This window comes from Cricetulus griseus (genome assembly GCF_003668045.3).
Source record: "Cricetulus griseus strain 17A/GY chromosome 1 unlocalized genomic scaffold, alternate assembly CriGri-PICRH-1.0 chr1_0, whole genome shotgun sequence".
NCBI lineage: Eukaryota > Metazoa > Chordata > Mammalia > Rodentia > Cricetidae > Cricetulus > Cricetulus griseus.
In genome coordinates, this window is record NW_023276806.1 from 112,365,644 (window position 1) to 112,391,214 (window position 25,571).

At 45.0% G+C, this 25,571-nt stretch overlaps 1 protein-coding gene across 1 annotated transcript in view; it reads right to left on the reverse strand.

Moving 5' to 3' along the window:
* Nucleotides 1–24,474, reverse strand: part of Fgf2 (fibroblast growth factor 2) — a 57,254-nt gene extending 32,780 nt beyond the window's left edge. Inside the window, exon 1 of the mRNA XM_027391961.2 lies at nucleotides 24,285–24,474. Within this exon, the coding sequence (XP_027247762.1) occupies nucleotides 24,285–24,459 (175 nt within the window). The 5' untranslated portion in view covers nucleotides 24,460–24,474. The remainder of the gene's footprint in view (nucleotides 1–24,284) is intronic.
* Nucleotides 24,475–25,571: the final 1,097 nt, after the last annotated feature.

Below are 25,571 nucleotides of genomic sequence, written 5' to 3' on the forward strand. Positions count from 1 at the left end.
AGTCTACATATATGAAACATTCAGGTAACAAAATCCTGACATTTGTAAACCTTAGAGCAAATGAAAAAAATCATATGCAGCAAGGCGGGTGACACACCAGAGATGTAAAGATGGAGAGTAGTGGCTGGAGAAGCCATCACCTCACAAAGTTAATATTCCTTTCTATTAGGAACAGTCAAGTCTTCTTTGCCAGACAACTGGGAATATGCAGTTAATTTGTGCCAGTCACAGGTATCCTAGAAGCTATTCCTTCCACCCAGCTTTACCTCAGTAGCCTGTCACCATCCTTTTTATCTCCCGTGTTCTTCAAGGTCTCATGACCATTGCCTATTTTCATGCTGGGAACATGTACTGAAATGTCACTGTTTGCTCCACAAATGTGCACAATTATGCATCAATTTCAATATATTTTTTAAAAGAATTGAACTACAAAGAAATATAAAAGTGTGCTTTGACTCAAGCAATTGTTTGTCCTGGGCTTTGGGAGGATGGATGAGAACACCAAGACTTGAGAGGCATCCTCCCACCGAGGCAGCTTTCTTGACCTGACTCTTTCCACTTCTAGAGTGGAGAGGTAACTGCTGGAGCTTATAAAATGTTCTTAAAATGCCATAAAATAGGCACAGGAGAATGGCAAATAGCCTCTGGCTCCAGTACAGACACTTCCACCCTAGCTGAGGAACCTGAAACCACAGTGGGTTGGGGATGGGGTGAGGGTGGAGGTGGAGGGGTGTTCTCCCCCTGTTGTAAGAACAAATCATTCTGTTTTCTTTCACTGCTCTCCTCTTGACAGTCACATTTGGAGCCACTGTGAAGTCAGTGCCAAACACTGAAGGCTCAGGAGCCTGAGTATGCACATTTCCACCCAAATTTCTCTTGCTTGTTCTTTGGTTGTTTTCTGTGTCCCCAAACCCCATCAACTCCCTAGTCAACTTCCCTTAACTGGCTTATCCCCAGTTTAAATTATCCTTTCTGGTTCCTCCAAACAATATGTCTACAGTCTGTAAAATGCCTCTCAACCCTGCCCCCACCCCCACCAATCATTCTGTCAGAGATACTATGAGTTGAAGTATTTCAAGCCTGAAAGGAAATCTCACCCCTGCAAATATTTACCCTAAGACCAGAAACAAATATACACAAACGTAAAATGTTGCTCAACTCACACCTTGTATTACTATACCTATTTTCCCAAGACTGTCTGGAGCATTCTACTGTCTGGGTCTAAGGCAAGGACCATTGCACATGAAGAAAGAAGCAACCAAGAAAATGAAATAACAAAGGATGGTGATAAGTACAGGGACTAGTAAGAAAGCAAATCAAACAAAAATCCCTTTAGTTATATAGTAGTTATTTTTTAAGGTTTGTATGCTTTGATAACTAAAGGGATCAGCACCAGCAACCCTTAGAAAGCTCTGCACAGCCAAGCTGCTGATGCAGGGTCCCTGAGACTAAGGGGATCGATGACTGCTTAGCTTAAGCTAAGATGCCAGACACTGATGGTCACCAAAGACTGACCTGGGGCAGTGGATCCAAGTTCATTTTCTTATACAAATGAAAATTAAAGAGAAGGGCTCACATGGGTATATGCAAAGTGGGGACAAGCTTTATTAAGAGTTATAGGAGGGGGCTGGAGAGATGGCTCAGAGCTTAAGAACACTGGCTGCTCTTCCAGAGGTCCTGAGTTCAATTCCCAGCGACCACATAGTGGCTCACAACCATCTACAATTCAATCTGGTGCCCTCTTCTGGCATGTAGGCAGAACACTGCATATGTAATAAATAAATGTTTTTTTTTTTTTTTTTTAAAAAAAAAGAGTTATAGGAAAAAAAAAAAAGGAAAAGTGAGAAAAACTCCTGAGTGGGAGGGGATAGGAGAAGGCTGCTGGATTTTCTTTGTCTAGTGGTTTTTGTAGAACCATGGCAGAACTGCTTGAAGGCTCCTCAGTTCTTCTAGATTGTTTCTTTCCTCTGAACTGTCATGGGCTGAGCCAAGGCAGGGTCCATATATAGCCTTAAGGTGAGCATTATTTTTCTCTCATTTGCTGAATTTAGGAAAAACAAAAATAATGTGAAAGCAGAATGGCCGTAATGGAAGGAAAGGATGGCTGTGTGAGCACATGAGCGCGCACATGTGTTTGTGTGTGTGTGTGTGTGTGTGTGTGTGTGTGTGTGTGTGCCTGTGTGTGTGTGTGTGCCTGTGTAAGGAGGGATAATGCAGGAGATATGAAAGTACATTATATTTATGTATGAAATTGTCACAATGAGGCCAATAATCCTGAGGAATAAAATAAAAACTGTGAAAAAGATGGTTGCCTGAGCCTACATGTCAGAGCACCAGGGCCAAGACCCCCTGATCTGCACTTTTGAGACTCATGGGAAGAACCTGTAAACCAGGGAGCAATCTACAATTTGCCTGTTCCAATAGGATCCATGCCACACCCCTGCCTGTGACACTGCAGATCCATGGTGCTGCTGGTCAGAGCCTCCTTCTACAGCTGTGTCCCTTAACTCCAAAGGGGAAGTGTCTGCTCCCCACTCCTGCACATTCAGTGTGACGCCAGTTCCATCTTTCCCATCCCTGCAACCTAACTCTGTGGGCTGCCACTAATTCCCTCTGCTTTTCCTTCTCAGTACTTCAATGTCCAGCTATCATCACTCTGGGTCCATGAGGCTATCTGGCCTTTTCTGTCCTACACTGATACAGTTGAGCATAGTAGAAACATACGGATAGTAACAGAGTGTCCAGGCTGGTGTGATCAACAATGTGAGAGATAGGTCTTCAGGCCATTAGGTACCTTGCCCTTGACAGCATCAAGGTTTCACAGCTCATCTGCCCTCTCTTTACCCTGGTCTAAAGCAAACAGTGGTGCTTCTCACACATGCCCGCCACAGCACCAGGAGCAACAGCATCAACCAACCCATTATGGACCAAAACCTCTAAAACTGTCAGCCAAAGCCAACGTTTTCCCTCCTATGTTGACTGTCTGATTGTTACAGGAACAGGAAGCTGACTAACACAAGGAGCCTGGGCTTACTCAGTTTCCTCTTGGGACACTCAGGTCTAGGTCCATTCTGACCTTGTGTGGGCTGGCCTCAATCAGTCAAAGAACAGAATAGAAGGACAGGCTCTGACAGTATGGCTTTTGGGCTTGGACCACATTAGACTTCCTCTAGTTTCCTTTCCACCATTCCTTAAAATTAACCTATCCATACATTAATCTGTTGATTGTCCAAGTCTCCTACTGGTCATGTCTCTCTGCAGGACTATAATTAACACAGACTTCCTGTAGGCTGAGCTGCTTGGGCATCGGGTGCCCAGACATGGGAGATATGAAGGAGCATGAGTTCAGCTTCTTGTCTACTTCTTGGTCCCCTTCACCAGGCAAATGAGGACAGAAGACTTGGACTAGAACTCCACTTGTTCAAAGACAGGAACACAACTGCCTAGCTCTCCACAGCATATTCCAGTATTCCAGAGTTTAGTGTATAACACCTCCCCACCGCTCACCCATCATTCGTTCATCTCAGAACATACCACACATATGTGGATACGTTCTTTCTTAAGTCACATCTGTGAGCACAGAAGATTCCCTTTCACCCTAATCCCAGCTAACTCCAAAGCTATCAGACCTTGTTTGCAGCCCAATACGTGCCCTTTACATGTCTCCATCTATGCATTTATCACATGAGCATATAGCTGGGGCATATGTGCATTTCATAATGGGGTGGTGTTTTCAGTGCTAATCAACAATTTCCTTTCCTCCCTTCATAACTGGAGAGCTTTCCATTCCACAGCAGATACATGTGAAAACACACTACTCTGCACTAAGCAATGGCCTGGAAGACATATGTGTCTCACCTGGACAACTTCAGTAACTTCCTAACTCTGCTGCCCCTGCCCTGCCCCAAAAAGCCCAGATCTAACTGGCCACCCCTCTGACTAGACCCCTCACTGTAGACTGTAAGAATCGCTACTGCTTTAAGATGAATGCCAAGTCACTCAGCAAGGCTTGCAGGACCCATACCAATTCAGTCTGAGGCTGGTCTTGCTTCTCACCTGACTTCACCATCCCAAATGCATCACAGTTCCCAGAATACAACACACTTAACCCTGCCTCCTGAGCCTTCATGCCGTTATCTACCCTGCATGCCTAGCAACAAACTGCTGACTTCTAACGCTCAGAGGGAGCTCCTTTCTGAACCCATGCCTAACTCTCCCTACTGAAAGGTACCGTTTTAGCCGAACATGCACTTTTAATCTCAGTGCCTGGGAAGCTGACGAAGGAAGATTTCAAGTTCAAGGTCAGCTTGGGCTATGTAACACAACACTGTCTCCAAATTTTTATCACTGTTCTTGATTTACATCTTTCTTGCCCTGCCAGACAATGCATACAAGTCATAAAGCTCTTACTTTGATTTTCAAATCCCAAGCATTTTTAAATCCCATACCCAGTGATATATGCAATAATATAATGGACAATTTATGGCTACAATAACTAATTGATTTTGTACTTTTTAATTGAGGCATGACTTGTTTGGTCCCAAATAATATACAAGGTGAATTTAAAAAGATATTGACACTATACCAATAACACACTTTTAAAAGTAATTTTTCAAATAAGGCAATGAAGGGTTGGAGACTGGGAGAGCCAGGGGTGTCATCATTACGCTGGATGGGAATGAGCCACATGCTTGGATTTCTGGCAGTCAATAGCTAAAGCAGACGCTTCTCAGAGACCATCAGGTAAAGGACCCTGGCTGCTAGAAGTGCAACTAGACATGATTTGGTTATAAAACAGAAATCTCTCCCCAGGAACCTCGAGAGGCATTACTATGTTATGAAAGAAATAGCAGCTGTAAATGTTTTCAGTTTTTGTGGACTTGTGCAGAGTGATGTCTCTATTCATGAGTGCAACATGTAGCATTAGCTCAGGGTAACTGGTATACCCATTGGCCTGACCTACCTTTCATCACTTTGTGTTAAGAATGCAAAATTCTGCTAGGTGATGGTACACACCTTTAATCCCAACACTTGGGTGGCAAAGGCAGGTGGATCTCTGTGAGTTCAAGGGCAGCCAGGTCTACAGAGTTGAGTTCCAGTACAGCCAGAAATACACACAGAGAAACCCTGTCTCGAAAAAAAAAAAGATCACAAAATTCTGATTTCCCAGCTATTCTGAAAGATGGCACTATGTGTTCATAGCCATCATTACCCTAATGTACTATGTACACTAGAAGTTGCTCCTCCATGAAACTGCACACTGTATGTCAGGCCCTGACATACCCTTCCTAGTAAACATCTCACAATTCACAGAGAAGCAAGTTTCCTGGAGCTGTTTCTCATGGATTCATCACCATGAAGGCTCACACCAACACACAATCTAGTTCCTCCATTTTCAGAGTGATGCAGTTCAAAGATTCTCAGTGACAGCTAGCCAGGTTAGTGAGAAGACACTTTTTCCACATCTGTGACCCTCTCTTCTTACTGTATTTTCGACTACGGATGACCATGAGAACCTGGTAAGATATTATGCACCTGCTCAGAAAAACAGCTTGCACCTGGATTCAAGGCCTCGAGGCCATGAGAAGATGTAGCCTCTGGTGCAAGCCACCTTCAACACCACCCTATGTTCTCTGGCCTCATTGGAAAGCAGATCGTGAGCTTCCCTGTCAGCCCGGGGTGTGTTAAGCTTCTTCCAGAAAAACAGTGCTCTGGGAACACCCATTCCCTTGTAGAAGTGGCACACAGGCCCAGGTTCTCCAGAACTCTGAAACACAAAAGCTCTCCAGTTCTACATCATTAAACACAGCCAAAAGTAACTTAGGTCTGGAAAATATTCAAAGTAGGTGTAACCAAACAGATATCCCAACTGTTTTTCCTTTAAATTTCATGAACAAATGGAGAGAAAAGCTACCTTGGGTAACACAACCCCCTGCAGTGCCTTCCAAGAAAAATGAGTTGAATTACAAATGAGTACACAAGTAACTAAAGAAATGTCCTACATAGGAATATTAGATACTTTGCTGCTAAAATTGGGTGGAAAGTCTAGCAAAAACCCTAACTTGGATTTGTAATAGCAACCTAAAGCCTGTGTGGAGACCCAGGTTCAATCCTCAGTAAGAACAAGAACAGGAAAACATCAGTTCCCTGTGAACTGATGCAAACTGTAGTGCTCTCAGACTGCTGTGTAAGGAGTACGTTTGCAGATGTCTTCTCTTCCTACAGCAAGGTTTCTTATTCTAGTGTCTCTTCTCTCCTAGCATTCCCATTCCTTCCAAGGTATCCACAGGCCGGCTGTCCCATGCTCAACAGACTCCTTGACATTTCCAGGCTGGAACCCATCTTCATATTGTCCAAAGGGGTGGGCTTTGAGCCTGTATTCTCTTTGACTCCCACAGAAAAGAGTATTTCTTCTCTCTCACTGTAACCCAGAAGGCCTGACACACAGTGTCAAGGATGAGCTATGAAAGGGAAGGGAGTTGGGGTGCAGATTGACTTCCTAGTTAGATGTCTGAGGTTTCTGATTGGTGGAATGAGAAGGGCTTCCACTCAAGGAGTGGATAGCCTCCACCAGTGTTTGGGTTTCTTTTCTTGTTGCTGTGATAAAACAAAACACAACTTAAGAGACAAAGGGTATGTGTGGCTCACAGTCCTAGGTTATAGTCCATTGTGGCAGGGGAGTTGCAGAGGCAGGGGCTGGAAGAAGCTGGTTGCACCAAATCCAGTCAGAAGACGAAAGAGCAAGTGCACGTGCATCAGCAGGCATGCTCACACTCAGCTTGCCCTCTCCATTCCTCACAGTCTGAGATCCCCCGCTCAAAGGATACTCCTGCCCACAACTAAGGTGGGTCTCCTCACATCAACTAACAATCAAGGCAATCCCTCACAGACATTCTCAGAACTGTGCTGGAGGCCTACCTCCTAGGCATCGAGTTAATGGTTGCTACCAACCTCAACAGCCAGTGTGTAAATACGGGAAGCCTAACCTAGGAAGAAGAATTTCAGTTTGGGAGCAAACTGGTTTTTTCTTTTTTTCTTTTTTTTTTTTTCTCCACTCTCTATTTGCTCCCAAACTGAAAAAGAAAAAAACAAGGAAAAAGAGAAAAGTCCACTTCTGATTTCTACCATCTTCCCAGAGTCTGTGTGTGTACCTAGCATGGGAAAGAACTCAAGCCTTGACATTAGCACCTCTGAGCTTCACTTCCCCCTTGGCGACACCCCCTTCCCTGCCATGGTGAACTATACTTTCAAACCTTGAGTCAAAATAAACCCCTCCTCCATTACAGTCTTTCTTGTCAAATATTTGGTCCCAGTGATAAGAAAAGTAACTCATATAAAAGCTGATGTTAATAAGTAGGGTCCTAGCCAGATGTGGTAAAGCATATATCAATAGCCAGATGTGGTGGGGCATATATGAAATCCTAGCACCTAGAAGGCAGACACAGAGGTACTGCTGAGCAGTTTGGGTACAAGGCCAGTTTGGGATACCTAGCAAGCTGGTGAGCTCCAGGCAAGCCAGGGTTGCATAGTAAAATCCTGTCCCGTTTAAAAAAAAAAAGCGGGGGGGGGGGTCCTCCTCATTGTGATAAACCTGGCCATGTGGTTCACGAGCCTCTGTAACTAGTTTGTGAGAATGAAATGGCATTCTGAAGCTGTAAATTCAAGAAGCCCCAGAGTGCTGAAAGTGGGCTATGCTAATGAGGATAAGGAAAACCAGAATGCCAAGTAGGCATGAAAAGGCTCCTGGGCTTTCAGAGGGAACAAGGACTTACTGGAAATGAGAAGCTATTTTTTTACATTCTGGCTAAGTATTTTGCTACCTTATGCCCAAGTAAAAAAAGTCTAAGTGAGGATGAGGTAAAAAAAAAAAGTAGCAGGTTAATTTGTTTGGAGGAAATAATTTCAAAACAGCAAAACATCCAGGCTCTAATATGTTATTACTCAATGCTTTTAACCAGATTTGTATCAAGAAAGAACACTTAGGAAAAAGTAGCAATTTGGCACCAAAAAGAGGGTGGTGGGTGGATTTAAGGCAGGGAGCAAATTGCTGTAGATACAGCAGCAGTGGCCACTACAAAAAATTAATGAAAGGTGATATGTTCAGTTAGCACTGGGACAAAAAAAAAAAAGATGTCTTCAGGGTAAGACTATGCCCATCAAGTGCTAGTGCTGCAGTAGAGGTTCCAAGATAAAAACCAGCCTCAAGGTAGTGTTCAGCGAACGGGGCACACAATGTCTACTACAGCTGTAGTGAAGGAGTTCATGCTACAGGACTGGCAGCAGAATTTAACCACATGGTACTAGTTTTGCAGAGATGCCAATGCAAGAGACCTAAAGGTCTAGAAAGCTACAGAGGGTAGCCACTGTATAAAGCTGTGTGATGAAGACTAGTTGTAGTGGAGAGCCTCAGATGTAACAGATGCCAGGGGTGTGGGCCATCTGCCAAGGAGATACTACGTGTAGCCAAGAGAAAGGTCACATGCTTTGGGCAGCAGAGCAGGACAGGTGGGGCCACCCAAGCCTGTTGCAGTCCTGGACACCAGACAGGGGGTGGCAAACCAGACAACTTGTACTCTCTGCTGGGTTTTATCTTGTCTGAGCTCAGTCTTTCCTTGCTCTGCCCATTCCTCCATTTTAGGCTTTGGGTCTTTAAACATTGTTGGAACAGTAAGACTGTGATGACTAAGTTGGACTGGATACATTTTGTGATATGAGATGACTGTGAGCCTGTGGGAGTCACGGGTAGGAGATTATGGTTTGAAAGTGGAATGCCCCTGCAGGCTCATGTGTTCAACTATTTGGTCTCCAGCTGGTGACACCGCTGGTGGGAAGTTAGGCAGCCTTTAGCAGGTGAAGCATCATTAGACAATGTTGGTTGCTAGGGGCAGGTTGGGATGAGGGATTTTAACCTAACCACTGTTTCCCCCATGTGCCTTCAATAAGCAAACAGCGTCACTGTCTTGCTGCCACAGCCACAAGCCACTCCCTCCACAATGCTTCCTTGCATTAAATCATTCACCCTGTGGTGGTTTAAAGAAAATGGCCCCCAAAGGGAGTGGCACTATTAGGAGGTGTGGCTTTGTTGAAGTGGGTGTGGCACGGTGAAGGAAGGGTGCCACTGTGGAGGCAGGCTTGAGGTCTCATATATGTTCAAGCCACACCCAGTACCTCAGTTCACTTCCTGTTGCCTGCTGATCAAGATATAGGGATCTCAGTACTCGGGAAGCAGAGGCAGGCGGATCTCTGTGAATTTGAGGACAGTCTGGTCTACAGAGTGAGTTCCAGGACAACTAGGGCTGCTACACAGAGAAACTCTGACTCAAAAAAATCAAAATAGATGTAGGAATCTCAGCTCCTTCTTCAGCACCATGTCTGCCTGTATGCCACCATGCTCCCCACCATAATGATAATGGACTGAACCTCTGAAACTGTAAGCCATCACCTCAATTTAATGTTTTTCCTTTATAAGAGTTGCCATGGTCCAAACTGACTTAGTGGAGTCCATTCTATATGGAGAGATACCTTGCTCAGCCTAGACACAGGGGTGTGGGGTGGGGAGGTGCTTTGGTCCTGCCTCAATGAGAGGATGAGAAGACTTAGTAGACTTCCCAGGGGAGGCCTTACCCTCTCCTTGGAGCAGATGCCAAGTGGTGGTGGTGGGTGGTGGCAGCAGGAGGAGAGGAGCTAGTGGGATCTGGGATTGGAGTGTAAAAAATAAATTAATAATAAAAGAGTTGCCATGGGGTTTCTTCACAGCAATAGAAACCCTAAGACACCCTAGTATAGTAAATAGATAAATAAGTTAGTATCACTGCTTTATCTTTTATGTCCTTTAGTGGGAAATGTGCTTCCATTGTATTACATCACATTAGATAATTAATAAACATTAAAAATTAGGGGTTAGCCTGGAGATAGCAATTTGCCCATGGACAAAAGGCTTAGGAGCAAAAACCATAAGCATATTATATCAGATTTAATAGTGGAACAGCAGTAGCACCATGATCAAGAAGTAAAAATAAAAATATAAGTAAAGTCCAAGCCAGGTGTAAAGGGTTAGAAAATAAAAACTTTAGGCTTTGATAGGTATCAGCTGTTGCCATGAAAAGGCAGCCACAGGCAACATCTAAACAAATGAGGTGGGCCCTGGCCTCAGAAGCTAACACATGAAGCTCTCCTGGAAGAAACATAGTTCTCTTACAGAGCACAGCTCTGAGAAAGGCAACTATCCCATTACAGCTTATGGATGTCACCACTCCTGCACAACAGTGCCTCTGTTACTCCTCATGCTACTGTTCTTTCCTCAGTATTCCCAATCCTGTTTGTAGACCATGTTGCTACTTACTACTGCCACCCACAAACCATGTCTCCTACCCTGTGCTTTCAGCCTCCTGTGGACTCACTAGTGGCTAAGGGGTTATGAGCCAGGGTTTTCCTTGAGAAGTTCATCTTGTTCTTCTGAACAGGAGCGAATCGTGCCTAACTGTACTTGACAGCTATCCGAATACATACTCCAGCAAAGCATAAAGCCCTGCTGCTAAGATGCCAAGAGCCAAGTTATATTTGTGAGCTCAAATGTTAATTCCCAAATGACCCCCACAACTGTAGCATGTGACTATATTTGAAGATAGGGCCTCTAAAGGAGGGCTTGCATTTAAATGAGGTTGTGGTGACAGGAATATGAAACTACTTGCTTATCTTGGTGGCTCAAGAAACAGAGGTCAGGATATAACTGGGGCTGGCAGTAATGTGGAGGGCCCACTTCCCAGAGACGTGCCTCCTTCACCAAGGCCCTATCCCATAAAGGTTCTAGAACCACCCAAAAGAGTACCACCAGATGGGAACCAAGTGTTCCAGCACTTGAGCCTGTGGGGACATTACACATTCAAAGAACAGCACGTGAGAAGTGCTCTACCACCAAGCTTTACATTTCCAGCCTTTTTCTGTGTTCTTAAATGTTGAAGCAAGGGTTCTGTTCCATGGCTCAGGCTGGCTTGAAGATGCTGCATAGCTCGGGGGAACTTGAACTGTCTGTTTCTGGAGTAGCCGAGTGTGAAGGCCTGTGCCTGCCTGTCTTAATGAAACTGACAATTTTGAGGTGAGCAAACGCTCGTGCTACTGATGACATCACCTGAGTAAGTGGAACAGAGAGACATAGCAGGAAGCCTTGTTCACAGGGTCTGAGGGATAGAATGCTAGCTAGGAATGGACTGGTTCCATGTCCAGAAGATATGAATGTACACTTGTCTTCAGTTTTCATATGAATGGTGTCCTGATAACAGGAAATTGGGACATCTAAGGGGCAAAGGGATCTGTACACCAAGTGTGGTGGTGGCAAGAGGGCACTGATCCACACCCAGGAGAGTGGACTGGGAGCAATCTAATTCAGCCAACACCCTGTGAACCTTAAGCTTACAAAATTTGAGAAGATAAATGTGCATTGTTTAAGCTGGGGTTGTGTTGTGGCCTCAGAAGCTAGCACAGATGGGGCAGGCTGGACAGCATAGAAGTCAGTATTTGGGGCTAGTACAGAACCAGCATGGCAACCAGGCAGATGCCAGCCTGAGTGAAGGCCATGCAGACCAGACATGGATGGTTTAAGCAGAAAGCAAGGACTGTGGAAACACCACCATTGAGGGTCATCCACAGGGAAGATAGCAATGACATTGTGGATGGCAGAAGACTCTGAACAAAGGAATTTGTCTGCAGGCAGTTTTCTGGGTGTAGGCAGCAGAGCACTTTCTTGATCTGTTCTTCCGTCTTGATCTTCACTTCCTCACATAACACATTCAACACATTTACTGACTGGCAATCCAGTGTAGTACAGAAAACCGAATATGATGGATCCAAGTGTGTTTGTACTTTCAAGTCATTTTGGATTGTTTATAAATCTTACATCATGTTTTTATAGTAAGCCAATCTCAAATTCCTTGAAAGACCCTTATTATGCTTTTAAAACAGCCACCCAGTTATCTCTACATTTCTGCATGGCCAGCTTGCTCTGTGTTTTCATCTTCTAGACCCTGACTTCAGGGTTCCCTCCATGCTTCTGTAGTATTGAATTACTTCTAATTTTAACATGCCATTTGAAAGCTTCAGTTCCATGGGTTGGTGAGATGGCCTGGGGTTAAGAGTGCCTGCTGCTCTATGATGAGGAACAGAGTATGGATCCCAGCACCCTCACTGGACAGCTCACAAATGTCTAACTCCAGCTCCAAAAGATCCTAAGTGCCTTCTGCAGGCACCTGAACACACATGTGAGCATCCGCTCACACAGACACAGACACACACATTAAATAAACAATAAATCTTATTTTCAAAAGAAAAAAGCAGTTCTTTAGAAAACAACTCTTCAATAGTGAAGAAATGTTTAGAACTAAAACAGAACTATTTCCTAAGAGAAGGAGTGTGCAAGAGCCAAATGGGGAGGAAGGCAGGCGTCTTCTCTAACTCTGGCATAACACAGCCTTGGAACTACTTCCAACCATTTTTTTTTTTTAAATAGAGCCACTAGTTAAATTAGTTTAACAGTTTCTCCCATCCAAAGAGAAATGTCAAAACTTTGAAGACCAAGGATGTATTATCCAGGTACCCATGCCTACAAACTCAGACAATCTAAACGAAAACAGGACAACTTTTCTTCAACAGAGAAGGCTGTCTTTGCTTCTGGGGATGTTCCTACGTCCCACATCATGGTCTTCCTCGGGCAGCCACTAGGCCTTCAGGACAGCAGTGCTCCTCAGCCGGCCCCTGAGCCTGGATTCTTACCTGCCATGCTCTTTAGTGTGGATGCATTTTTCAGTATGTCAAGAAAAATCAGAAGTTGGATCTCACTATCACAAATCCAGTTTCTGTTCACATTTCTGACCACATGAGCCTGTATTCTAAACAGGAAGATTCTAGAATGTGCAATCCATTGCTTGCTATCATAGACGAGACTATAGCTTGAAAAGGATGAAGTAAGAAAAACAAAACAAAACTTTTCTTACCTGTAAAATGAGGGATGATCCTTGCCTTATAAGTTTGTACATGAGGTTTTCTCAGTTATGGTCCTGATTCAGAAAGCTGAATACCTGGCTCTTCCTCTCCCTGTAGGATGTAGGGAATCTGCCACTCAGTGTAGGAATTCATTTCCATTATCTGAACAGGGCTGGATCCATGAATCCATCATGGCTTTCATATCAACCTCTCCAGAAAACAGCATGTGCCCCACTTCCCTGCCCTCTAATAGCTGAGGGTATTATCACTGCAGTTAATTATTTTTAATGCTGGCACCATCTGTAGATTATTTCTTCACATGTTAGTAAACCCCACCAAAGCAAAGGCTGCCTTTCCAATCCCACTTGACTTATATTCCAATTCCATATATAAGGTTAAGAGGTCTCATGGAAGTTGTAAACATGGCTTATACAAAGGATCTATCAACATCTATTTCTAGTTAGCTGAAAGGTAACAGAAGACACCAACTATGTAAAATGCAAGAACACACCATCCGAGGACCATAACTTCCAAGGTCAAAGGGGCCTTTCTCTCCTTGAGTCCCCACAATCCACTGAGCAAATGACACCTTCCCCAACACAGACAAGCACATGCAACACCCACGTGCATCCCATGCACACTCCATCTTTAAATGAAACCAAAGCTTGAAATAGCTATAAGAAAAACTTTAAACTGCATTAAAATACAATAGAAAAAAATAAACAAAGAGGAAAAGACATGTGCCAGACACTGTTTTAGAAGATACTATATGTGAGATACCTAATATTTATGTATAGGGTTAATTCTGTCTCTAACTCAATACAAAGTCTGCTCATCAGGTAATATGTTCCCTAAAGTAAGTTTTGTCTTCCATTAATTTGAATAAGCATGCAAAATACATTTCCGGCTTGTGTTCAAACACCCTGTCACTGTCCCTTGAAAAGGAACTTTTTAATGGAGGTACTGTTCTACTCTTTGATGCTCTTCGGGTTCTTATTTGTATAATGACCATTGCAGAACCTATGAATTGTTTCCTGTTTATAAAATGATTCAGCTTAGAGAGGAGGCAAAGGAGACAGTTATTCAGCCTTCTCTCCCCCACCCTCCCCTGCAGACATCCCATCACAAAGAGCCTGACTCACTGTAACACCAGCTCGGGCCCTCCAAGAGTTTGTAGATTGTTATGATGAACACTGGCTCATAAATATGAATGAAGCCCTCTGTGCCATTTCCTCACAGCCAAGGGTACCAGCAACAGTGCCAGATGTCCTCAGCCCTCCTTTATGATGTGGTTCTGGTTTGCCACTGGGAGGAAAAGTGACTTGGGCATTAAGGTGCCTGAGTCAAGTGTGCACTCCCGGGGGCTGGAACTCCTGGGTAAGGTTATGGGGAAGCACTCCAAGTGTGAACTGAGTATCAAGATCAAACAGAAACAGTGAATCTCTCATCCAGAGCTGGGGAGAAAGTCTTCCTCAGTAGCAAGTGGCTAGGACAAAGGACTGCTGTCCTTGCATTGCTTCCTCAGACTAATGAGGAAGGTGGGGCTGTCCTGGCCACTCACATTTCACATACCTCACATGCCACAGTGTGCTTCAGACAGTTCTGTGCCAAAACACTTGCCTAGCGTAAGGTAGAGACAGATGAGACAGAAAGAAGAAAGTGAAAGGTGAAAAGAAGAGACCAGGGAAAGATAAAGAAAGGGAGTATAAAGAAAGGAGATAAGAATAGAGGCAGGGAAGGCAACAGGGAGGGAGAGGATGGGTTGAAGCCTCATACACCTCAAATTGACCCTACCTTCAGCTGTTGAGCCACAGAGAGCCTCCAGTGAATAATTGAACCTCAGACTCCCAGAAAATGTGGAGCTCCTAGGGAACAACGAGGATTACCTTTGTGTCTTAAAAATCAGCTCAATCCAACTGGGACATGGGATGGAAACTCAGTGAACTGACTGAGTTGTGCACAATACATGGGACCTGGGCTGGGAGGGAAAGGAGCCAGGTTCCAGCTCCAAAGATCACCCTAACTGAACTAAGAAAGGGACATGACCAGGAGGCTGGAAGGTCAGTGAAAAACTCTGGCTGGTTTATTGGGAAAACAGTTAACACAAGCAAATATTTTTGAGTGGCCACTGTGTATGAGGATAAAGAAAATCTGACCTACTCCTTCCCCTCAAGGATCTCAGAGACCCAGTTCAATAGACAGACACACAAACCACCAGATAAAGAAAAGGAGCTGAGAACTATGGGAAAAGAGATTCTATGGAAGATAGAAGGGTCACAGAGGACTGTTGAGTTTATATAGGATTTTCCCAGAGAAAGAATGGGAGCAAAGAGGGTAAGAGAGGGGAATTGAGACAAGTCTTTGGAAAATGAGAATTATATTAGGGAAGACCAACAATGGAAAGAGGTGGAGCTACCATGTTGGGGGGAATCAAGGCACCAAGCATGGTCAGATAGGTCTGTGGGCATGTCTGTGGTTGTATCTGTGGGTATGTCTGTGGCCTGTGGGACTACCTTGATTATGTTAACAGATATGAGAGGATGGGTCACCATTCTCTGGGTCTAGGTTCTGGACTGTATCAAACTATCAGGAAAGTAAGACATTAAGCCTGCATGTCTTCATGGCTCTCTCTGTTGGACTGTGGACGTGATTTGCTCTAAGTTCCTGCCTCCTTTAGTTCCCTGCTAACCTGGAATTGTGGGCAAAACTAACCCTTTTCTCCTTATGTTGCTTTTCATCAGGTATTTTAGCATAGCAACAGAAATGAGACTAACACAGCCATATTTGAGAATATCAACAGGTCTAATTAATGCTTCAGGAAAGTAGCAGGAGAAACGAAGAGTAGGGCAAAGAAGAAACACAGAGACCCAGGTGTGTACATGCATACATGCACTCTGAGGAAAGCAAAGGGAAAGGGAAAGGTATCAAACTTTGGCCTCTGGAAAAGCAGCTTAACTAGACATGGAAACTTGGTGGGAAAAGGAGCCAGTCTGAGTTAGTGATGTGTGACACTGAGGCTGTGGTGAGGTGCCTGTCCTTAGACAGGAAGGAGCAGGGTACCACAAGAGACTAAAAATGATGTGCTGAAGAAATTCTAGAACATATACAGAAGAAGAAAGCGAGAGCCTAAAGCAGAAAGACAGGCAAGCAAAAGACCAGACACAGGAGAGCATGCAGGGAAACCATCTGGGCAGGAGCACCCTTAGTGTGGGGTAATAAAAGCAAAGGAACCCCAAGAAGCCAGAGGCAGGCAATAGTGCCACATGCCATAGGAGGATGACAAACTAGGAACTGGGAGCAAGTCTCCCAATAACTGACATAGAATCCTAGTGCCAGGATGAGCTCGAAAGGAGCTCACAAAATGAAAAGCAGGTAAAGTGGAAGTAAGTATAGAACTCCAGGATTTGAACCACTGAGAAACCATTAACAGCTCTCAGAACCCTGAGGAAAATCAATCCTACAGCACATAGTTTTTTTAAAAAAATTCTAAATGCAGCTGGCCATGGTGGCTCATAGCTGTAATCCCAGCACTTGGGAAGACTGAGGCAAGGAGATAATCAAGGGTTCTAGACCAGCTTGTGCTACAGGGTAAGACTGTTGTCTCAAACAAAACAAAATGCTGGGCCTGGAGAGAGAGCTGAGCGACTAAGAGCACTTGTACTGCTACAAGTCCAAAGCTCAGCCCCAGCATAGGCAGCTCACATCTGTAGCTCCAGCTCCAGGGGATTTACTCTGTCTCTTCTGGCCTCAATGGACATGCAGTTATAAGACAGACAGACAGACAGACAGACAGACAGACAGACACAGACACAGACAGACACACATAAATTTTTTCAAATCTAAAACAAAAATAGTAAATGCTTTTAAAAGAAATCAGAACTAATAAAAGCTGTAAGGTTCATTTTCATTGAGCAGTGACTACCTGAGAAAAACTATCCTCCAAGAGTCCCTAAATTCCCCAACTATAACAGTGTTAGATATAATTACCTCAAGTGAAGTCTAAGCAAGTATCTGAATGTACACCAGAGACTATAACCCTCAGCTGAGCAGATGTCCATGGTGAATGCCTCTGCCATTCTCTAACACTCAGGGTGTATGGAATCAAATTCATCTCACAGATTCATCTCGCAGGGCCCCTCCACCGTCCCAGAATCCTCTCCCAGGCCTCAGTTATGAACAAAGAACAGTAAACTCACGGAACCCAGCTGGATAATTATTCCTTTGCAAATATTTCTCTTAGATAAACTACCTCTTTAGGAGGTAATATTAATTATTACTAATAAACTTCCATTATAAATTAATATAAGATTGAGTATTAATTAAATCAAATCATTCTTTTTAATAGTTTAGTTATAACTGGGATGTAACCCTTACTCTTGACCTGTGTTCCTTTATACTGTTAATATCCACAATACCTTGAAAACCTGGAAATTTTGCTGAGGAATTCTACTGGATAACATAAGACAGAGGTTAGTTTAAGGTCAATAACCCTCTGAAAACACACACACACACACATTCCAGGTTTCTAAAAACAAGCAGGCAGGGTTACACAGGCAAGTCACCTTGTGTAGGGAGGGTAATAGGTCGACTAGCATGAGACATAAGTTAAACACTGGATACTGGCTCACTGCTGCTGCATTTCTGACTAAAAATATCAGACAAGGGTTAAAAACAGTCCACCGTGACTTCTAAGAGCCACAGTCTGTGGCTCAAAAGGGAAGTCATAATCTGCTCACAACCCCTAAGTACCTAAGCATCCATAACATAGGGTCCCGACATAATTATTAAAAATCACTTTGACAGGAAGATAATTAGTTGCTGAGCTAGCAGTGGGTAGAAGAAGGAAACACCCCAAAATCACAGCTAATTCTTACTGTCTAATGCTTCATTGGAGTCCTGCAGGTATAAGAATTCCTTGTTAGTAACAAAAGTGAAGCCATTTTATGTAACTTGAAAACCATTTGTGTGAATTGGAATAATGTAATGCTTTCAAGATAGGAGAAAGCCACAAAGCAGCTCCAACATGAGGGAAGACAGGCTTCGGTATGTAAGCTAATGAACCAGCCCTAAGCTGGGAGCTTCAGTAGCCCCGAAGCTAATACTCACTGGAATAATACAAAAATTGGAGCTTTGTAGACAGCTCCCAGAATTGCACTATCATGCTCCTGAGACACAACATCTCAAGCCCCTGTGCTGATTCCTATTAACAAGGGGACTTTATGACTGGCCACTGTGTGACTCTGGCTTGCTTAGTTCACACATGCCCACCCACCAGCACTAGCCCCTTGTTTCACTCTCTCAAGGACCTTCTGGGACCTCCAATGGTGCCATCCTCCTGGCCTGCTACATCTCAAGGACCTTGTGGTGGCTTGGCTTTCTCCCAAACCATTCTTACTGGAGAGGATTTCCCAGTGAAAGCCTGCAGGTTTTTTTTTTTTTTTTTTTTTTTTTTTTTTTTTTTTTTTTTTTTTTTTTTTTGTGTGTGTGTGTGTGTGTGTATGTTTGCCTGACCCACCAACAGTTCCCTACTTAATGAGATATTTGTTTACACGAGATAACCATAACCTTTATAATAATATAGTATTGTTTGTGTGAAGAAGGTATAAAGTAAAACATGATCGACAGGCAAATCTGTGGACATCCTAATTACCAAGCACATAGCAGCCTACTGGCCTAGACTCTCAGCTTAATTGTTTTGATAAAAAAAAATAAGAACACACACACACACAGAGAGAGAGAGAGAGAGAGAGAGAGAGAGAGAGAGAGAGAGAGAGGAGGGAAGGAGAGAGAGAGAGAGAGAAGGAGAGAGAGACTTGTTTGGGCAAATTATGCTAATGAGGTTAAGATGTGTGCCCCAGATGTGATCATTTCATGGTCACAGGCTTTTACCCCAGGCCAGCTGCCTTACAAATTTGCTACAGGACAAAGAGGCCCAGGAAGAGTGTTGGAAAAATCACCAAGGATAGGAATTGGGAAAAGATGAGAAGACTTCCAACATGTGCAGCCACCAATCCCACTGTCAGCCTCTCGTGTGAGTGGACGGCAGTTTCCTGTAGCAGGGACCCTAAATGCCTCTGCTATCCTTGCTGATGACAACTTCCCAGCATCACTCTGGGCTTTCACTTGTGATGTACTAAGCTTGGTTCTGGTTTGTTTACTGGATCTACAAGACGTTATTTTCAAATTGAACTTTAGAACCATGTCTGTCCATGTTGCATGACATAATCAGAGAATACTCAGATTGTCATAGTGTCAGAGGTCTGGTTATATAACGGATGTTTTATAAACCCAACAAAAGCCCTCAGGGCACATCAGACGGGGATGTTGTCTTCCCCAGGCTGAAGTCACTTGGCACTGAGTGCATCTTTAAAGACTCCTAAGGTGTGGTAATATCTGTGACTCATGAATTGTCCTTTCACTCTGTAAAGATTACATGATTTCCAGGATTAATAAGCTCTGAGAGTCTGACCTCATTTGTTTACTGCACACAAACAGCATTACAGTAAATACCATGCTTATTAAGGCAAATTGGCAGGAACTACTTGCCAGATATGACCAAAGGAGGGGAAGGCCAAAGCATCTAGAATCATTAAATGAATGGATGCATTTACACAGGGCAATGGAAAAGCTAAGACTGCCTTGCCCAGAATCCTCAGAATACAGCAATATTGGGCTCATGGAGCCTGAGAAGCAATTGGTCTTCAGTGTCCTGAGGAAGCTTGGCCACAGGCATCCAGAAGATACCACAACTCCTGAATGGGAGAGAGCAAAGAGACTGTAGAAGCAGGCCTGGCAGGCCATCGGCCAGGTGGGCAAGAAGCTGGGTCAGGACAGTGAATCTGCGGGGGATGGGGAGAGAGTAACTCAGGCAATTGGCTACTACTCCAAGCTTCTATAAAACGAGATCTGTAAATTTCACAATCCATGTTTTTATTTTTGGCACTGTGTAGAATGTGTGCAGTGGCAAAGAGTTCAGGAAGCAACCCTTCCTGGCCATCATCCCCACTCCTCATGGGTGTGGGCTAACCATCAACCTCTGCCAATCTCAAGTTCCCCGATGACTGGAAGCAAAGAATTGTTACCAATGAGTAGTCAGGATTAGCTCAGGGTAGAGGCAGCATTTCTAACTACCTTCATTTCCCCTAAGAAAGAGCATCTGGAATAGATTTAATGTGAGCATGCCCATAAGCAGCCCACACCTCACACTCCTCCACATGCCGTACGTGCCGCCCGGGATAAAAATGTTCTTTCCCTTGGAACATCTCACATGACCCCCTGCTCAGTTCTTTAGAACAGACACAATGCAATACATTCCGGGGGCATTAGAAGAGGCTTACTGAGATCAAGATCAAGGATACCAAAAGGAAGTAGTGCACACATGTGTGCTGGAGAAGCAGACTGCAACCACTTGCAGCACCTTGCCTTTATCACACCTCCCATGTCAAATAAAGAGCTGCTAGGCCTACAAATGAAAAGGTGCAGAAAACAGGCCCATTTGAGTGGGGCATCCTGACCATCAGCAACTCTTCAAACCTGGAAACACCCATGTTTGGTCGTCATCTCTGGCCTCCTTTCCAGGACATTTCACACCTGTCCCCCACCTTGCTCCTTCTGGAGCAGAACTGTACTACTCACTAGCCAGCAACCACTGTGTAGACCATCGTCTTCAAAGTCTGTTCCCCAGAACTCATGATTTCATTCAGAGTCACGGTCTTAGTTAGGCTTCCTATTGCTGTGATGAAACGCCATGACCAAAAACAACTTGGGGAGGAAAGGGTTTATTTGGCTTACATATCTTGGATCACAGTCCTCTATGGGAAGCCAAGGCAGGAACTCAAACTGGGAGGGAACCTGGAGGCAGGAGCTGATGCAGAGGCCATGGAGGGGTGCTGTTTACTGATTTATTCAGACTACTTTCTTATAGAACCCAGGATCCCCAGCCCAGGATGGCACCACCTATCATGGGCTGGGCTCTCCGCCATCAATCACTACTTAAGACAATGCCTTCATGTCTGCCTAAAGCCCAGTCTTATGGAGGTATTTTCTCAAAGAGGAAAACACTGCTGATTCTAGCCTCTGTTAAGCTCATGTCAACACTAGCAAGCAGAGACACCATTGGATTATGCTTGCCTTTCAGAGCTTCCTGCACATTGGAAGAGATATAAACAGAAAGGAGTAAATCTTGGGTGATAGAGTTCTGTGTCAACTGGACACTTTGAGACCACAAAGAGCTGAGATTCTGAGCCATTACTGCAGTAGGAAAGCTGCTGCCTGTATTTCTTGGTTTGTTTAGGGAAGTGTGCGGTTGAGGAAATACCACCAATTTGTCCTTCCTTACGCTTTCCTGCATCTTCCCCGTGAGCCTCATCCTGATCTGCTCACCCATCAGTGTACCTTGCACATGCTAGGAAAACATGCCGTACATAAGGTTATGTCCACATGAGACTATACAAAAGTGATCTATTTGGTTTTCCTTTAGGTTGGTATTCTTGTCAGGAGAAAGATGCCCTCTAGGAGAGTTAGTTGTTGGCACACATCTGGATAAGTTATTCTATTCTTGATTGTGAGCATCATGTCTTTGCTAATGATAAAGTCAGGAAGATCCTGGACCTTAGTTGTAGAATCTGTTTGTTGTGTGAATGTCCTGAGTGGAGCAGGATGCTTAACATCTTGGGCCCCTACCCACCAAAGACCCAGGAGCGCCCCCACTAAACACCAAGGAATGCTCCTCACTAAACATTCAAGAGTGACATTCGAACCCAGAGTACTCCCTCAGTAAGCACTCAGGAGTGCCCTCCATTAAGCATCCAGGAATGCTCCCAATAAATACCAGAAGTGTCATTTTAGGTTAAGATGTCTACGAATGTCTCAAAGAGTTGCCAAATTATTCCACTTGAGAATCATTGACTACAAAACTGGGGGGGGGGGTGCTGGAGAGATGGGCTCAGCAGTTAAGAGCATTTGCTGCTCTTGACAAGGACCTGGGTTCAGATCCCAGCACCCACGTGATGATGGTTCACAGTAATCCTAACTCCAGTTCCAGGAAATCCAACGCCCTCTTCTGGCCTCCATGAGTACTGCATGCAGTTGGTGCTCATAAATCATGCAGGCAAAACATTCACACACATAAAGTGAAATAAATCTAAAAGGAAAATTTAAGAAAAATTACAGACTGAGCTGGGCATCATGACACAAGGCCAATCCCAAGATTGTAAGACATAATTATAATCCTATAAGCACTCAAGAGGCAAGAGGTCAAGGCAGGAAAATCTCTAGTTTGAAAGCAGCATAGGGAGGCCTTACCAAAAAAAAAAAAAAAAAAAAAAAAAAAGCACAAGAACCCACTCAATACTTGGGAAGAATGCACAGCTGTTTTTACAGTGTGGCAATATGTTATGCAATTCAGAATTATCCCCATTCACCTCTGTCTTATTATAAGGCAAACAGCTTCAAAGAAAAAAATTAATTCTGCAACTAATACACCATTAAAAAACAAGAGCGCCAAACAGAACCCAGACTGGAAGATATTTCTACTGCCCTTAGTCATGAAACAGGCTTTTCAAACAACATATGCTTCAGGAAAGAATAAAACCACTTGGGATACATAGGCAGCTTGTCCTAGCAGCTGAGCCAGTAGCATACAAATCTCAAAGACAAAGATACTTTTTTTTAAAACATCTACTCTACACTAAAATAGAGAAGCAGTGCTAACTCATATAATAGCTTTCAAACATCTTTTCAATTGATAAGGCTTTTCAAATTACACTAGGCCCGAAACAATAGACATACCACCTCTTAGTGGTCCCTATGAAGCAAGAGGTAGCAACAAAATGCTTCTCTGTGTGGACACAGCAGTGATGCAGGCAGTGATGACAGAAAACATTGTGTCACAGTTTAAAGGGAGAGAAAAAAGCATCCAGATGAGGTTTTACCATAAAAATGTAAGTGAGGAGGTAGGTAGTTTTTTTGCTGTTGTTTCGTTTTATCCATTTAAACATCATACAGCGTGTGGAAAATCACCCTATCTCATTAATATGCACATCTTTTATATTTTACAGGTCAGTTAAATTTTCTATTATGCTGTAAAAATACTCAGCAAATATGAAAGTATATGTCTTAACTGCATGGCAGCTCCTTTTGTTCATGGGGCATTCTGGTCTTTTGCTCCTTACATAGTGAATAGAATTTCCTGGGCATCTTAAGACATAGAACTCCTGAATGGAAAAACCTCCGGACCCAGGAACTCAGGCCCTCGACCACTCTTCTTTCAGGCAAAAAAGAAAAAAAAGAAAAAAAAAAAAAACAGGCCCCTCACTCGACCCCTTAAGATGAATACAGCCTTTTAAGCAGATGTTTTAACTACTTATTTTTAACCTCAGGTCATCTCTCTCACCTCCAACCCTTAGATACCTAGATAATCCCACTTGGGCCTTTTCTAGCCAGTGGCTCTCCAAGGGTGGCTCCTGGAGGAACACTACTGAGAATACAAACTCAGAAATGCAGGTGTTTCATCCCTGATTCCGAGAGCTGGGCTAAACCTGTTACAGCAAACGCTGCAGGTGATATCTGCAAGCCCTTAAAGTTGAGCCAAATGATTCAGGACAGTTTCTATATCCACTACCACGTATATTTTTTTTACATAAATTAAAACTGTAATCCTTTTCTCACCCTCAATCCACCGCAAGAGAGGTACCCCAACTTCAGCGTTGTCAAAGGATCGCTCCTGACTCCACAATGAACCGAGGTCTGTCGAGCTTTACTAAGGAAGTCAAAGTTGGTTTGCTAGTCTCTTGCCTGTTTTGGTTCCCTTAGCTTTCCTCTTTGGAATAACCTGGGGAAGCTGGATGGTGGAAGAGTGTGACAGCTGTGAAGGTAAGGGCCACATCCCTCTGGTCACCAAGTCCGAACTGAAGTGCAGGGCTCAGCTGAGGAACTTCTCGTTTTGCCTCTGTTTCCCTAGGTGACTGCAGAATGCCAAGGAGTTCTAGAACCCTGGAGGAGACACGCCCACCTCCCACCCCCATCCCCCAAGAGCCTTGAACCATCGCCTCAAACATCCTAGCATCCAGGCTGCAGCAGGGGACCGGTGAGGAACCTGAGACTAGGGAGCCAGGCCACCTGGAGCTGCGGAAGGAGGTCCAGGGCGGGGACCCTACTCCTGCCAGCACGGGAATTGAGCTGCTTCCCGAGTCCCTGGGTCCCTGGTGCCTAGGGGCTGAAGGGAGCCTCGTGTCAGTGTTCCCAGGTCCCCGAGGGCGAGGAAGCGGGACGGTCTAGACCACGCGCGCGGGTGGGAGGTGACGGCTCACCGTGTGGGTCGCTCTTCTCGCGGACGCCGTCCACACGGCCGTCGGGGTGGATGCGCAGGAAGAAGCCGCCGTTCTTGCAGTAGAGCCGCTTGGGGTCCTTGAAGTGGCCGGGCGGGAAGGCGGCGCCGCTGTCCTCGGGCAGTGCGGGAAGCGTGGCGATGCTGCCAGCAGCCATGGTCCCTCCGCGTCCCCGGGACCCAGCTGTGGCGGCTCGCGGGGCTCCCCGGCCCCGACCCCGGCCTCGGCCTCCCAGCGCGGTTCGCCCGCGGGCAGCCAGCCTCCCGGTCCGCGTCCCGCCGCACACACAGCCCCGTGCAGGACTCTGCCCGAAGCCCAGAACCCCTGTATGGCACAGCGGCCCCGGACCGCGTCACCCCAAGTCCCCGCCTGCACCCCAGCCCCGTGCACCCCCGCCCGCGCGCCGCCTCCTCCCCACGCCCGGCGCCTGAGAAGCTGCAAGGAATCTGTCCTGCTCCGGAGCTTTCTCCAGGCGACTGCGGTGACGCAGCTGCTAAAGTTTAAAAAGCAACTTTCTCGCTTGCCTTCCACACGCCTGCCTTTTAACGCAGGCGACACGCCTTCCACCCCAAAACAGTAGAAAGGGTTTGATCTGGGGAGGGATGGAGTCAGACTTTGGAAATCTCCAGTCCCGCAGAGCGCGAGCTGTGAAGGACAGGGTGCAGGAGACAGAGGCCAAGAAGGGGGCGCCTGGGTTTCCTTTCTGGGCGCCCAGCCCGAGACAGCGTGGGAAGATGAAAAACGGCTTCGAGTCCTCAGCACGTAAAAGCCCGGAGCTGGCGCTTGCCGTGCCTCAGTTGTTAGATGTTTCTTGGAAAGAACAGTCTCACAAAATTGCAGTTAATTGCGGTTGGTGATTTTCAGTAGATCCCACCCAAGAGGGTGCACATTCAGATTCTCCGCACCTCTGTGTTCTAAGTGCTTTTCTCCCTTAGGTCCTTCTCTGCTGGGGCACAGTTCTCCAGTGAGGCTGACTACCATAATACCGGTTGGAAAATCTGCACACATCAAGTGTCCATGCTCAAAGCATCGGAGATGTGCGGTCCGAGGCACGGATACAGAAAGGGTAAGGCCAGGAGGGTGAACACGAGTAACTTCTCTGAGGACTCAGACACAGCAGAGTACTCCCTCCCCCCCCCGCCCCTGCCTTGGGGAAATGTAGACTTAGGGAAGCTTCTAGAAGTGCCACTGTCAGAGGTCACCCTGAAGGGTGACCAGGGAGGTCTTGACTCAGTACGTGAAGGGATTTAGTAAATTCCTCAAAGTTTA